Raw genomic sequence first — 13,993 nt, forward strand, 5'->3', positions numbered from 1 at the left:
AAGCAAACTGTTTACTTTAGCTGACAGCCAAACAGGCGAGCTTCACAATGTTTATTTAATAAACTACCTCCACCTCATAGAGCTGCGTGATGGAGCCCGGATTCACCAGCCAAAGACACTTCATGAGTGTTTCCATAGATACAGAGCCCGCCTCACGAGGACGCCGCTATGTGCAGTGTGTCATGATGCATTTTCATAATGAATTATGAAATGAGCTGCACACACAATGTGTGAAGTAGACAACACACACGCACACACACGCTGCAGCTGATACAATATTCATTGGTTAAAAAGTGCAGATGGACACAGTGTGTGTGTCTGTGTGTGTGTTCAGGATGTTGATGTTGATCAGATGAAGTTTCTCTCTAATCTGTCAGCTGTGACAGTTTGTGGGTGGATTGTCGTGAATGAGCCTGATGACTTTGTTGATCCTTTGATGTTTTATTCAGCGTCACCATTGGCTCAGAAACATCCACTCAGCACTCTGCTTTAGCTTGAACACACTTAAATATTAAACCTGATGGTCATCTAGAACTGATAGAAGTGTAGTTTCACATGTGACTCTGGTCTTAATGTCTATTCACTGGCTCACCTGAAGCATCTTTTTACTGGCTGAAGTTGAAAGCGATGACAGTGACGTGTGTTGTTATCGTGAACACTATGAAGTGGGACCAGGATCAATAGTTCAGTGCAATAAAGTGACTTTCTCTGTTATCAAAATGTTGATTTAGTGTTAAGTTCAGAGGTTAATGAGATGGTACCTCTTAGAGGAAGGCCTTAGCTAATGCCACTTTGAGATTCTGGCTATCATTGTCTGCTAACACGTTAAAAATAGCATGCTAACAATCCAAAGTTTAGCATGTTACATGAACATGCTAAATATCAGTTTGCTACTTTGCTAAGTGCAACAAGATGTGAAATGTTAAACAATGACAGGTTAGCGTGCTAACATGTGAAACATCTGATGTGACATGTCATCAAACAGCGATGACAGTCATCACCAGAAGAGGTATTCATTTTATGATGTGTTTTGGCACATCCAGGCTCCTGTACCGAACTGCTTCATCTGTCACAACACAGCGTGGCATGACCGGTGTGTGTTGTCTTTAGCCAGTATTTATTTATTTAGCATTTATGATAGCGACAGCTGAAGATACGACAGGAAAGAGGGCAGAGACAGAGGGGACGACACGCAGCAAATGAGCCGCAGGTGGGAGTCGAACCTGCAGCCACTGCAGAGGACTGACAGTCTCGATACATGGAGTGCACACCCTACCAGCTGAGCTTGGCCCCCGATTAGCCAGTGTGAGTAGACAGTCATGATCATCAAACAAATGCTGACTGTAACTCATTCAGCTTATTTTGTCATCAAATGAGCCACAAAAAAGTGTCATTAATCAGTTTTTAGTAAAAAGACATTAGTCAGCATCCTTATCTGAAAGGTTTCTTGCTGTTTGATGACATTTATGTTGGAACTGAATCAGTGAGCAACCTGAAGTGATTCAGTGACGGTGCTTGAGGTCAGATGACATTTCAGAGGTGTTTCAAGTGAATTCAATTCTCAAACATTCTTCGTTTCTACGGTTTTTGATCCAAATTCTTGGTGTTGCTGAAAGCTCTGAAAAGCTCATCAGTGTAGCTCGACAGCTGCCTCTTGAACGATATTTTTAGGTTACATAAATATGGTGCTTGCTGGGCTGAATGGGTGAAATGAAGCAGGAAGACATAACTCCCCAGACACGAACCCTTCATCTGCTCACTCCTGCCATCAAAGCCAGCATCTATGGACTCTGAACTCATTAAAGTGGAGTCACGATGTGAAGTGAAACCATTTCAGCCACTAAAGTCTTTGCTATTCATGCATGTGGAGTTTTACAGGAACGTTTGCGATGTGAGATACTGATGCAGACACTTGGTCCATCCGTCTGTGATGTCTGTGATCATTTATCAGTGCTCTGTTGAGAAGGGGACTTCCCTGTGTGTCTCTGAAGATTAAATGTTTACAGATGTCCGTCAGGGACTGCTGCCATGCCCGATCCATGTTTTAAACTCAGATGGAATTTGTGGAATATCCCCAAACAAACTTTAATGAACAAGAACTCTGTGTCTGAAATGAGCAGAGGAGCATGAAGTTTTTATTCTCATTTAAGGGAATCCTGAGCAGCATGTGGGACTGATCAGGACCATGTGTCTCCTCTTAAAGAGCTCAAACCAAATCCTCAGCCGCTGATAAAACTCATCAAGAAACCACAGCCAGGTTCTCACAAGTGTTTTCCTTTTAAGCTTCAGTGGTCGCTGTTTGGCCACTAGGATGTGAAGGAAATCCAACAGGAGCAAAAGAAAGTGCTGTTGAAAGGTCAGCTACATGTAGATGTTATCCAGGTACATTTAGCTTCGGCCTGCAACTAACCGTTATTTTCACTGTTGATTGGTCTGTCGATTGCTCCTCCAGTAATCGATTGGTCGTTTGGTCAGAAAATGGTGAAAAAAGTCCCAAAACCCAAGAAGATGTCTCAAATGCTTTGTTTTGTCCAAAACCCAAAGATATTCAGTTTACTGTCACAGAAAATACTTATTTTTGACTTTTTGTCTGAAGAGCTTACTCAGACCATTTAATTGATCATCAAAATAGCTGGTGGTTAATTTAAGAGGTGGCAACTGTTCAGTTAGTCGTTGCAGGTCTAGTTTAGGTATTCTCTCATGAATCCCATCTTTTAGCCTCTGTTTGTTTATATTTTGGCAATTTATCTCCATTAAGTGCTGCTGAATTAGCTGTTAGCAGCTCCTGTTAGCAGTGTACTCATGGATGTAAAGACAGCTGGACGTCAGTGGACCACACTGATACTGAAGAAAGCTTAAAAACAGTTCTGCAGTCACAAGGATCATCTGTCTCCTGTGATTGTCCACGCAGAGTTATGGACATATGTTTGATGGACGTAGAGATTATTTCCTCAGACATTGTTAGTCACAGTGAAACAGTACGTGTGTGATCTAAAGATATATAAATCATTTCTGTTCAGATCCATGACCCAGTGCCTTCATAGTTCTCCTGTCTTTGGGCCTCAGATACAGTAGAATCTGTCATCAGCACTGTCAGCAGGTGGCGCTGCAGCAGTGACTCATTGAAATCTGAGCACACAAACATGAGCCACGTATTTTAGATCTGGTGTGACTTACGTTCCAGAGGACATCGTTATCTCTAAAGGAAAAATAAATAAATGTTCAAGAATCTGCAGAGAAAATCACAGGAAGAAGACTCCTGATGACTGCAGAGGCTGAAGGTTTCTCCTCTGTCAACAGAATCCAGTGATAGTCTGTAAATTCACCAGTTCACTGCAAACAGGAGGGATGTGCAGGTTAAAAGAACTGCAGCTCAAAAGAGAAGCATCAGTGTGTTTAGACGCGCGGTGTGAGACCTCCTCTGCAGTCTAATGTGCTCTAACGCTCGGTGAACATGTGAAACCTTGTGAATATGAGCAGTCATGTGACAGTGAAAGCTTCATATATCTGCATGTACTCCTTCTTTACTGGAAGCACGAACGTGACGTACCAGAAATGATGCCGCTGTCATCAGAAGAGTCTGATTGGCTGGGACCGTATTATCCTTTGTGTGTGCGTCTTTAGGCCTGTGTGTGTGTGGACATGTATAAGAGCACATCCACAAACACATCCAGCTCTCCCACTGTGTGTCCATGAGTGTGTTCGCTGCACGCTTATCAGTGTGTTTGTGTCCAACTGAGCATTTCTCTGCATGAAAATATGAGTGTGTGCACGCATGTGCACATGCATGTGTGTGCGTGCCCGCCCCCTGATGGCGCTGTGTGTGTGAATGATTCAGAGATGTCAAGTGAGCTCATGAATAATAAACAGGACATGCATTCAGCTGTGAATATTTCATGATGCGTGAAAGTGAGCAGAAACGCTATCGTCCAGTCGAGATCGAGAGATGGATGGAGGAACACAAGAGGGAAAAATAGGACGAGTTGGCGGATGAAGAATAACCGAGGTCAGGTCCTCTGTTGTCACCCACCTCAGATCATGACATGAACAGTTACTCACAAATAACAATAAAAAGAGCAAGTGAACAAGCAGTTTGAGCTTCAGCGTTGTTCTTCCAAACAGTGGACAGCAGCTCTGTGAGGCTGCACGCGTTGTTGGATTAAACCAGCCTTTTCCAACTTTTCTGGCTTATGAATAATAATCAGTGTGTAGTTGTGTCTCTTCGTCATCTTTCAGAGTCTCTGAGCTGTTTTCAGTTCCAGCAAAGAGACTTTTCTCCTCTAAACTTCTCACATTTCATTTCAGTAACTGATCAATATTTCACTCAAAATCAAAGATTAAAGTCCAGAAAATGAAAACAGGTTTGTTTTTTTCTTCTTTCCCATCAATCAGCTGACGACCCCTCACATTGATCTGCTGACCCTTTGGAGGGGCCCGACCCTTACGTTGGGCCACACTGGCCTAAACTAACAGTATATGAAGTATTTAAAGTCGCTCCACCTGCAGCAGCTCCAACAGTAACACGCTGCTCTGACACTGAAGCTTCAGTCTGAACAAAGTGATGAGCTGAGATCAGACACAGGAGACGTTTTACTGCACACACAGTACTTTTACTGCATCAAGCTGAATGTTCTGCTGTACTTTTACTGCATCAAGCTGAATGTTCTGCTGTACTTTTACTGCATCAAGCTGAATGTTCTGCTGTACTTTTACTGCATCAAGCTGAATGTTCTGCTGTACTTTTACTGCGTGAAAAAGCATTCAGACCAGCAAGTAATCAGACTTTTTGTTGTGGTGACTTTGGACTCATGGCCTCAGCGTTTCTGAGCCACTGGTCTGTGAACAGGAAGTTGACAAAGAGGAGAAGAAGAGCAAGGTGGAGTCGATGTGAAGGGAAATAGCTGAGACGTGAAGAAAAGCAGCAGTGTGGCCTGTCAGCAGTGTGAGCTGCTGCAGAGAGAGAGAGCAAATCACAGACGAGGAAGTCGTTCAGTCTGAGATGGTACATGGCCACACACACACACACACACACACACACACACACACACACACACACACACACACACACACACACACACACACACACACACACACACACGGAGCGTTGAGCACAGAAGCATCAACACAGGGCGAACGAGTATGAAGTGGAGTGAAGAGACAGTTACTGCAGACAGAACAACTCAAGGTGTGTGTGTGTGTGTGTGTGTGTGTGTGTGTGTGTGTGTGTGTGTGTGTGTGTGTGTGTGTGTGTGTGTGTGTGTGGGGGGGGGGGGGGGGGGGGGGGGGGGGGGGGGGGGGGGGTTAGATTTCCAGTAACTGTCTGCTGTGGACCATTAAACATGTGACTCTTACCTGGATAAAGAGAGTGTGTGTGTGTGTGTGTGTGTGTGTGTGTGTGTGTGTGTGTGTGTGTCAGAGCGAGAGGGGGATGGTAGCTGCTCTACCAGCTTCTTGTCATACTTTACATAAGCCTCGAATCAACCTAATTTCTCTGTTTCCCTGCCGGGCTCGGGCTCATGCAGGAGGACTGAGAGCATGTAGCAGAAAATTCAGGAAACCTGATTTCACCCCAACTTTTCATATCAGATAAATCAGGATTTAAAATCAGATAAATCAGGATTTAAGATCAAATAATGGTGATTTAAGCTCTCATACAAACAGATTTGTTCTTCGTCAGTACATACGAGTGATTTAAATGAACTTGCAGTTTGTCGTGAGGCCGCTGCTTGAACAGATGGTTCATCCTCTGTGAAGCCTGAATCTGCTCAGTAAATTTCATAATAATCCATCCAGTAAGTTCTGAAATATAAGGTTTACATGTCGATGTGAACGTGACCGAGAGAAAATGTCACCAGAAACATTCTGATTCGACCTCTGGAGATCATGAATATCAACACACACTTAATTTTAATCAAGAGGCCAGTTTGCAAGCCAAAGTGTGTTTGACCTGAAAATGGTGTTAGACTGCAGCCCTCCTCTGGAGACCATGATTGTTTACCCCAAATAGAATTGTGACCAGCAGCTGTTCAGATATCTTCCTCTCTACAGTGTTGGATGGACAGATTGACTTTCCAGCGTTTCCTCTCCCGCGCTGAGAGATAACACCTCTGCAGTCTGCTTCCTAAATGCACACAAACCAGAGGAATCAGAGAGAGACTGCAGGGACATAACAAAGAACCAGAGTTTCTGCTGAGCTCAGGTTTCAGTCAGAGGCTGAGCTGAACACAAACACACACTAACACCCACACACCGCAAGCTAGCTCACAGCTAACGTCTGCACAGGTGCTACATCAGAAGAAGAATCAGAGGGACAATCCCCTTTATTTGTCACACACACACTGGTGAAATTTGACTTCCGCCTTTAACCCATCCTGGTCGTCCTTCCTCCGCGGCAGACCAGGAGCAGTGGGCTGCCATCCAACCGGCGCCCGGGGACCCAGTTCCTTGTGTCACCATTGGTCAGGTGGTGATCTTCTTGCATGTTTTTAGTGGGGGTATATTTTATGGAGGATACCCCAGGTGAACAAACTCCACACAGAAAGGCCTTTTTCCTCCAGCAGCAGGCACCGAAGGCATGGTGGAGGACACACCCCCGGTGCCCGCAGCGAGAATCGAACCCGGGACCTTCTTGCTGTGAGGCGACAGTGTTGCCACCGTTCCACCGTTCCACCGTGCCACCACATGTTTAGCTGAAAAACCACAAACAGTCCAGAAGGTTGAGTTGGTGCAGATGACAGAAGGTGAACAGACACTTTAGCTTCTGTCTAAACACACCTCAGTGTTCACCATTGTAGCTTAGTGTGTTAGCATGCTAGCATTTATCAATTAGCACTAAACACAGTGCAGCTGAACCCGATGGGAGCGTCTTTCCTTCTGCATGTATTTGGTCATAAATTAAAATAATGTTGACCTGATGGAAAGTCAGAGGATCAATAAAGTTATTACAGTTCATCCTGAGGGAACATGAGCGTCTGAACACATCACAACCATCCTGCAACTGGTGAGATGTTTCAGTCTGGACCAAAGCGGTGGACAGACGGACAGTAACGTCTCGAGAGCCGATAAGCTAACGTGGCTAAACTCTTTTCTATGCAAGATAAATCTTTCCTAAAATAAACCTGAGTTGTGTGATGCTGCAGTGTGGAGCCGTGAAGCAGCCTCCTCAGCTTGTCATAAGCCTTTGCTTCATCCACAATCCCCCTCCGTATCATCGGGGACCTAATTCTGCCTGCAGGGTGTGTGTGTGTGTGTGTGTGTGTGTGTGTGTGTGTGTGTGTGTGTGTGTGTGTGTGTGTGTGTGTGTGTGTGTGTGTGTGTGTGTGTGTGTGTGTGTGTGTGTGTGTGTGTGTGTGTGTGTGTGTGCGCTCATGTTCTTCTGTCTTTGTGAGGCCTTTGTGAGACTCTTGAGACCCTGACAGTGAGGACCTTTTTTCTGGTCTTTCTGTGTTCAGGGGGCTGTTGAAAGGCGAACACTGGGTTTGAGGTTTTACCTGCAAACCTGTGTGTGTGTGAATGAGCGTGTGTGAATTATGAAGTATGTGTCAGACCCGTGTGTCTTTGTTCTGTGGTGTGTAAGAATCACTCATGTTCATGTATTATAAGGACACGTGATCATCTCTGTCTCACTCTGTGGTGCAGCACAGCGTCTGATTGGCTGCCTCCTCGGTGCCAGAGATACAGACAGAGCCAATCTGTTGTGAGCCTGCAGCTACAGCAAACATGTTTACCAACTTTTGTCCAATCATCACATTTATAATTAAGATTCATCTGAAGACAGCGTACGTTTTGGGCTCTAACTGGGAGCGTCGTGACCTACATCGCGTGGTGTGTAGTCATTAATGAAAAGCCACTGATATGATTGAGTCTCAATTAAAGCAGGATGTGTTGAGGGGCTCAGCTGGTTTCCTGGTGTCAGATGTGAATAATGGTGATTACTGCAGAGCAGAGTGGGCTGACAGAGAGGCTGCGATGTGTCCGGCATACCAAACACGACAGTGTTAAATTCCTCCGTCAAAGCCTGAGACACATGCAGGCTCCTCCTGACAAATAAGGCTCCAGATTAGAACCTTCATGTTCGCTGCTTTAAGTGTTCTGTGTAATTTTCCATTTTGCAGAGGACAAAGTCCTTCTTTGAGATATTTGATGGTGTCTGTGGTGAACCGCTGACTGAAGCATGTAAAGCCTTCAAACGTTGACACAGGACAGGTTTTAGCCTTTTTTCCAGCACTGTTTATGTACTGCTGGTAATTTAAGACATCTCTTTATTACATTCAGCATTTAGGCAGACAGTTGGTATTTCCTTCAGAAAGTGGAAGTAAGTTAGCCTAGCTCATGTTAGCACTGGGTGGTGCTGTGCTGACATGGTGTACTTTTTACTTCTTTAAAAGTATATTATTATTTAACTGCCGTAGTTACTTTGATTTTATGTAGAAAACATATCATCAACTTAAATGATGATGTGTAGTTGTAGACTAATCAGGTTGAAGCTCTGCTGCTGCTGTCAGTAAGACTGAAATGTGAAGCCCTGAGGTCAATAATAAGATACGGATAAAGAAATAAGACATCATGTTTTGGCTCCATAACTTAATGTTTTACTTTTTAAACTTTACGTCCACTAGGTGTCACTAAATTCTTCACTCTGCTCCTTTAAATGATCCAGTTTGCAGCGATTCTGGTGAAATCGGCTGTCTCAGTTTTTGACTGTTTGTTAAAAGATTTAATGTTAGAAGGAAACTGCAAGTTGTCGTTGTTCCCGTCAGATCACAGTGTTTCTTCTGTGTTATATTTCAGTTCTTGTGCTCAGAGTTTTAATACACAGACACATGCAGAGATAAACTACGCACACACCATCGTGTTCACAGAGAGGCTGTACTCATCTGTTTCTCTGTCAGGTCAGCTGTGACCTCTGACCTCCAGAGGACGGGAGGAGAGTTACTCCTTCAGGCTGCTCCAAGCGTTGTAGAGTATATAAAGTAAACAGTTTTAGTTTTAGTTCCTGGTTCCATGGAAATGTTGTGTTGTTGACGTGTTGGCTGCATATCGAGTCATGTGACATAATTATTCTGCCATTTAGAACAAGACTCCAGAAAAAGAGTTTTCAGTCTCCAGAGAGCATCCTGCTAATCCAGCCATCCATGTTCTTTACTCGATTATCCTGCTGTGGGTCACAGGGGGCCGGAACCTTCCCAGCATGCACTGGGCAGGAGGCAGGATGTACCACGGCTCACAGAGCGCCCAGTTTTCCAACACATGAGCACCCATCAATCTTTGAAATCCCAGAGGGTTGTTTAACAACGCTTACTGAAGGTATTTAGAGTCCTCAAAGAGCGTCTGGATAAAAACTATTCAGTCTGCTGCACAAACATCAGATTTCAGGACATCATCGACAGACCAACATCACCAGTGTCAGTTAACACATCACTGATGGAAACACATGGTACACTTCTATCCAGCAGTGTCATCAAAAACAAACAGGCTTGTTTTGTTTATTTTGTCGTTAGTTAAAATGTTGGCCTGATGTTGGCGTCAGTTGAAAAGTCAGAGCGTCACCAAAACCAGTAGGATTGATCCTGTGAGGAACATGAAGGTCTGTGCGTTCACTTCAAATCTCATGTCTGGACAACGTGACCGACGGAGCTGAAGGCTGAATTTAAAACTGCAGAGCTGAGGCCACGATATCAAATCAATGCAGGAACAGTCACGGCGGGCACAGAGACTCGACCCCCGCCTGACCTCTGCCGCAGTAATAATTGATGGGGACGCGGCTGAATTTTGGCCTGTCAGACAGAAATGAGGGATTTGTTCAAAGCCGCTGAGCCCTGTCAGTTTCCTCCGCTGATGTTTTCCATGTGGCGTCGACAGCTCGGCAGCACGGGGGCGGAGAAGTGGTAACGAGCGAGATGCCAGCCCACTAACAGCACACATACTGTGTCCAAGAGTGTGTGTGTGTGTGTGTGTGTGTGTGTGAGAGAGAGAGAGAGAAGTTGAGGGCACAGTTTTGTGTGTTTTCAAAGATTAGAAAACGCTGCTGAAAAGTTGTCAGTGAATCAAAGGCTGTGTGTGTGTGTGTGTGTGTGTGTGTGTGTGTGTGTGTGTGTGTGTGTGTGTGTGTCTGTGTCTCTCTGTGTCTGTCTGTGTCTGTCTGTGTGTCTCTGTGTCTCTGTGTGTGTGTGTGTGTGTGTGTGTGTCTGTGTCTGTCTGTGTCTGTCTGTGTCTGTCTGTGTGTCTCTGTGTCTGTGTCTGTGTGTGTGTGTGTGTGTGTGTGTGTGTGTGTGTGTGTGTGTGTGTGTGTGTGCGCTCCCTGTTGGAAGCAGAGCTTGGATCTTAACTTTGCTTCTTAATTAGCTCAAGATTTCTGGGGCTTTGCGTCAGCTCTTGGCTCGATGCTTCATCGCTGCTCGCAGGGATTTATTTCTGATTTTATCATCATCCTCACTCTGAACTCTCCCTCACGTTTCCGTCCACAGGTGGGCTGTGGTTGTCCCTCTGACTGGATGAACCCGTCTTCCATTGATCCATCCCTCCATCCCTCCGTCATTCAGAGGAAGGATCTGATGAGAGGACTGCCGAGCGAGGAGAGAAGAGACGACCTGCGATGGCCAGCGGTAGAATGTTTAACCCCTCGTTCCTGTCGGTGTCCTCTGTCCTGCCTCTTCGTTGGTTTCTGATGTCTGTGTTTGTCTGTGGTGTAGCAGCAGATGGTGTAGGCAGTCTGGGTTCTGAGCAGAACCACCTGAGCGTCCCTGTCAGTGATCATGGAGCCTGGGCGACGGCCATGAACAACCTGGGCATCATGCCTGTGGGCATCGGCGGGCAGCAGCTGGTTTCAGGTGCGTCCTCCTCTCAACCTTGCAGACTCTGTCCATGTTCTGGCCCTGACACCTCAATGTGTAGCAACTTAAAGGCAGCGGTGGATGTAACTAAGTACATTTACTCAAGTACAAATTTGAGGTACTTCTCATACTTTCTTCTCCCTGTACTGCTCCACATCTCAGAGGGAAATATTGTAGTTTTTGCTCCGGTAAACTTATCCAACAGCTTTAGTTAATTTATTAAATCTGATGTTTTGTTAAAAATGAAACTCGCCAACAGTTTATTCAAGTAAAGCTGAAACGATTAGTACATTAATCAGTTAGTGGATTGACAGAAAATTGATTGGCAGCTATTTTGATAGCAGTTTTAAGGTCCAGTGTGGAGGGTTTAGTGACATCTAGTGGTGATGTTGTAGACTGCAACCAAACAAACGTCCTTCACCTCGCCCTCGCCTAGACTGGCTGCTAAAACACTGTCAAGAGTCAGTGTCTGGTTTGTCCCTTCTGGGTTACTGTAGAGACATGGTGGACTCTGAGAAGGAGCTGCTCCCTCTGTAGATATGAAGACTCATTCTCAGGAAACAACAACACAACTGTTCTTATTTTCAGATGATTCTACATGAATGTAAACATTACTTAATATTTATGTGACATTTTTGCCCATAGATCCTCCACACTGCAACTTTGAGTGGTTTTTGCTGTGGAATCATTTGATGTTTGATCTTCTCAGATGTTTGATTTGCTGCTTTTCCTCTCAATGGTCTGAATGTGTTTGGACTCATGTGGAGCTTTGGACTGTTGGTTGGACCAAACAAACATGGTGAAGGTGTCACTTTGGGCTCTTTGTGACCACATTTCTCACTATTTTCACAACGTTTCCAAAGCAAACGATCGATTGATTGATGGAGAAAATGATCAGCAGATTGATCCAGAATGAAAACAATCATTAGTTTCAGTCCAGAAAAGTGTGTGTTAGTGTTTAAACTGAGATAAGCCTGAAGTCTTGGAGAAGAACGCAGAAGTCGGCCTTTTTTTTTCCACCTCTGTGATATTTCCCAGCAGCACTCCACTGTTCTCCAGTGTGTCTTCAGGAGGTGGAGGAGCTGTTAGAGCGGAGCTCGAGGTGGAGTCAGAGAGCACTTCTCTAAACTCTCCTTCAGGTGCAGCATCACGCTTCGCCTGCCTCCGTTTCTGCCGCTGAATTCAGATTTGAAGCTCGTTGTCATGCCGGCTTCATCTCAGGCTGTCTGACAGGAGCATCCGTCACAGCTGCTTTAAACTAGACCTCAGACTTGATAAACTGGGTGCCACATACATGTGAGCGGCCTGAGGAGCAGTAGTAGGAGTATAAGTACTGTCAAGATACCCTTCTGTTTGTAATCTGCTGTGAATGGATGATTCATGTTTCCAGATTCACACAAACACTTTTGACTTATTCCATTTTTCACACTGAGCTGATAAAAGCAGCTCAGACTACCCACAGACTGTGGATGGATGGGGCTGTTCGGATCAGCTGACCTCCCCCACAGACGTCAGTCCTTCAGTGTGTGAAAGTGTCCAACAGGCCGCCGAGTCACAGACAGAGACGAGGGAGAGGACGAGGACAGCAGAGAGGAAGCAGTGGCCTGATCTCACATCAGTCTGTGCTGACCCGAATGTGTTCTCTGTGTGTGTGTGTGTGTGCGTGCAGCAGAGGACGGTAAAATGAAAATTCACCACAGTTCATCCATATTTATGCTTTTGTTATAAGACGGTGCAGATTTCAGTCCTTCAGTCTCAAACAGACACTTTAGGCTTTCGACCTAATGGCTTCTCTCCTGGAAACACTTCCAGCGTTTCTGCAGACTGTGAGTGTGTGTGAGCGTGCGAGTGTGTGTGAGGGTGTGTGAGCGTGTAGGTGTGTGTGAGCGTGCGAGCGTGTGAGTGTGTGAGCGCTGATGGCTCTAATGAAGGATGATGAAAACTCACTGACTTTAAACGATCTGGAGTGGAAAAGCTTCTAAATCAGCTTTTAGACGAGGAGACAATAACATGCAGAACACTGAGAGTTTTACTACAACTGATATTACCACCACAGTTACTGCTGTTAGAGGCACTAGTTCTGCTAGTCATTAGTAATACTGCGTGGATTTGATGTACCAGGTTTAAATCTGGATGGAATATTTCACTATGTTAAACCATGAAGTTGTATTGTAGTAACAATGTTGCAGCCCGGTAAAAATACTAAAAGCAGCTGCAGTAATAGTATATAGTAGTAATGACAGTAGTCATGTAGCGGTAGTTGTACTAGCAGTGGTGGAAATGGCATCAACGGTAATAGTAGCAGTAGCAGCAGTAGTAGCACTGGACTAAACTAGCTGTCAATAGTTAACTAGCTGTTAATTCAAACCAGCTTCACTTCAAGTAGTTACATCAGTGAAGTACTGCTTTTACTTTCCCTCTCGATACTTGAGTATGTTTTGCTGGTGATACTGCAGTACTGCTTCTGAAGCAGGATGTTGAATACAGGGTGTGTACTGGTCTTGGAGTATTTTGACATTGTTGTGTTGGTGCTTTCAGTTTAAGGTCTGAGCTCTTCCTCCACCTTCAGGGTGACGTAGCAGGTGGAGATTTTCCCAGAAAATCAAAGAGTGACACTTGCTGTAAAAGGCAGGGCTGGAAGAGCTCAACACAACACAAACTCCAGCATCTGGATCCAATGAAACCTCTGCTTTGGTCTCATTTCATGATATTTAACCACATAAACCAGAGCTGCTGATGGAGCCCAACGTAAACCAGGAGCCGCTAAGCTGACCGACATCCTGCAGCTGTCTGTCTGCCTGTCTGCCTGCCTGTCTGTCTGTCTGTCTGTCTGCCTGCCTGTCTGTCTGTCTGTCTGCCTGCCTGCCTGCCTGCCTGTCTGTCTGTCTGTCTGCCTGCCTGTCTGTCTGTCTGTCTGCCTGCCTGTCTGCCTGCCTGCCTGCCTGTCTGTCTGCCTGCCTGCCTGTCTGTCTGTCTGCCTGTCTGTCTGCCTGCCTGCCTGCCTGCCTGTCTGCCTGCCTGCCTGCCTGTCTGTCTGTCTGTCTGCCTGTCTGTCTGCCTGCCTGCCTGCCTGCCTGTCTGCCTGCCTGCCTGCCTGTCTGTCTGTCTGTCTGCCTGCCTGCCTGCCTGCCTGCCTGCCTGCCTGTCTGTCTGTCTGTCTG

General features: G+C 45.5%; 1 protein-coding gene across 3 annotated transcripts in view; it reads left to right on the forward strand.

The window, feature by feature from the left end:
• The window catches only part of enox1 (ecto-NOX disulfide-thiol exchanger 1), a 92,628-nt gene that overhangs the window by 45,560 nt on the left and 33,075 nt on the right, over positions 1-13,993 (forward strand). For 2 of the 3 annotated variants that reach the window (XM_076746519.1, XM_076746520.1), the window contains exons 3-4: positions 10,467-10,604; positions 10,692-10,829. In XM_076746519.1, the coding sequence (XP_076602634.1) occupies positions 10,595-10,604; positions 10,692-10,829 (148 nt within the window). In that variant the 5' untranslated portion in view covers positions 10,467-10,594. The remainder of the gene's footprint in view (positions 1-10,466; positions 10,605-10,691; positions 10,830-13,993) is intronic. The other variant, XM_076746522.1, reaches the window with a different exon arrangement.

The sequence above is a fragment of the Chaetodon auriga genome, chromosome 13 (genome assembly GCF_051107435.1).
Source record: "Chaetodon auriga isolate fChaAug3 chromosome 13, fChaAug3.hap1, whole genome shotgun sequence".
Classification (NCBI taxonomy): Eukaryota; Metazoa; Chordata; class Actinopteri; order Chaetodontiformes; family Chaetodontidae; genus Chaetodon; species Chaetodon auriga.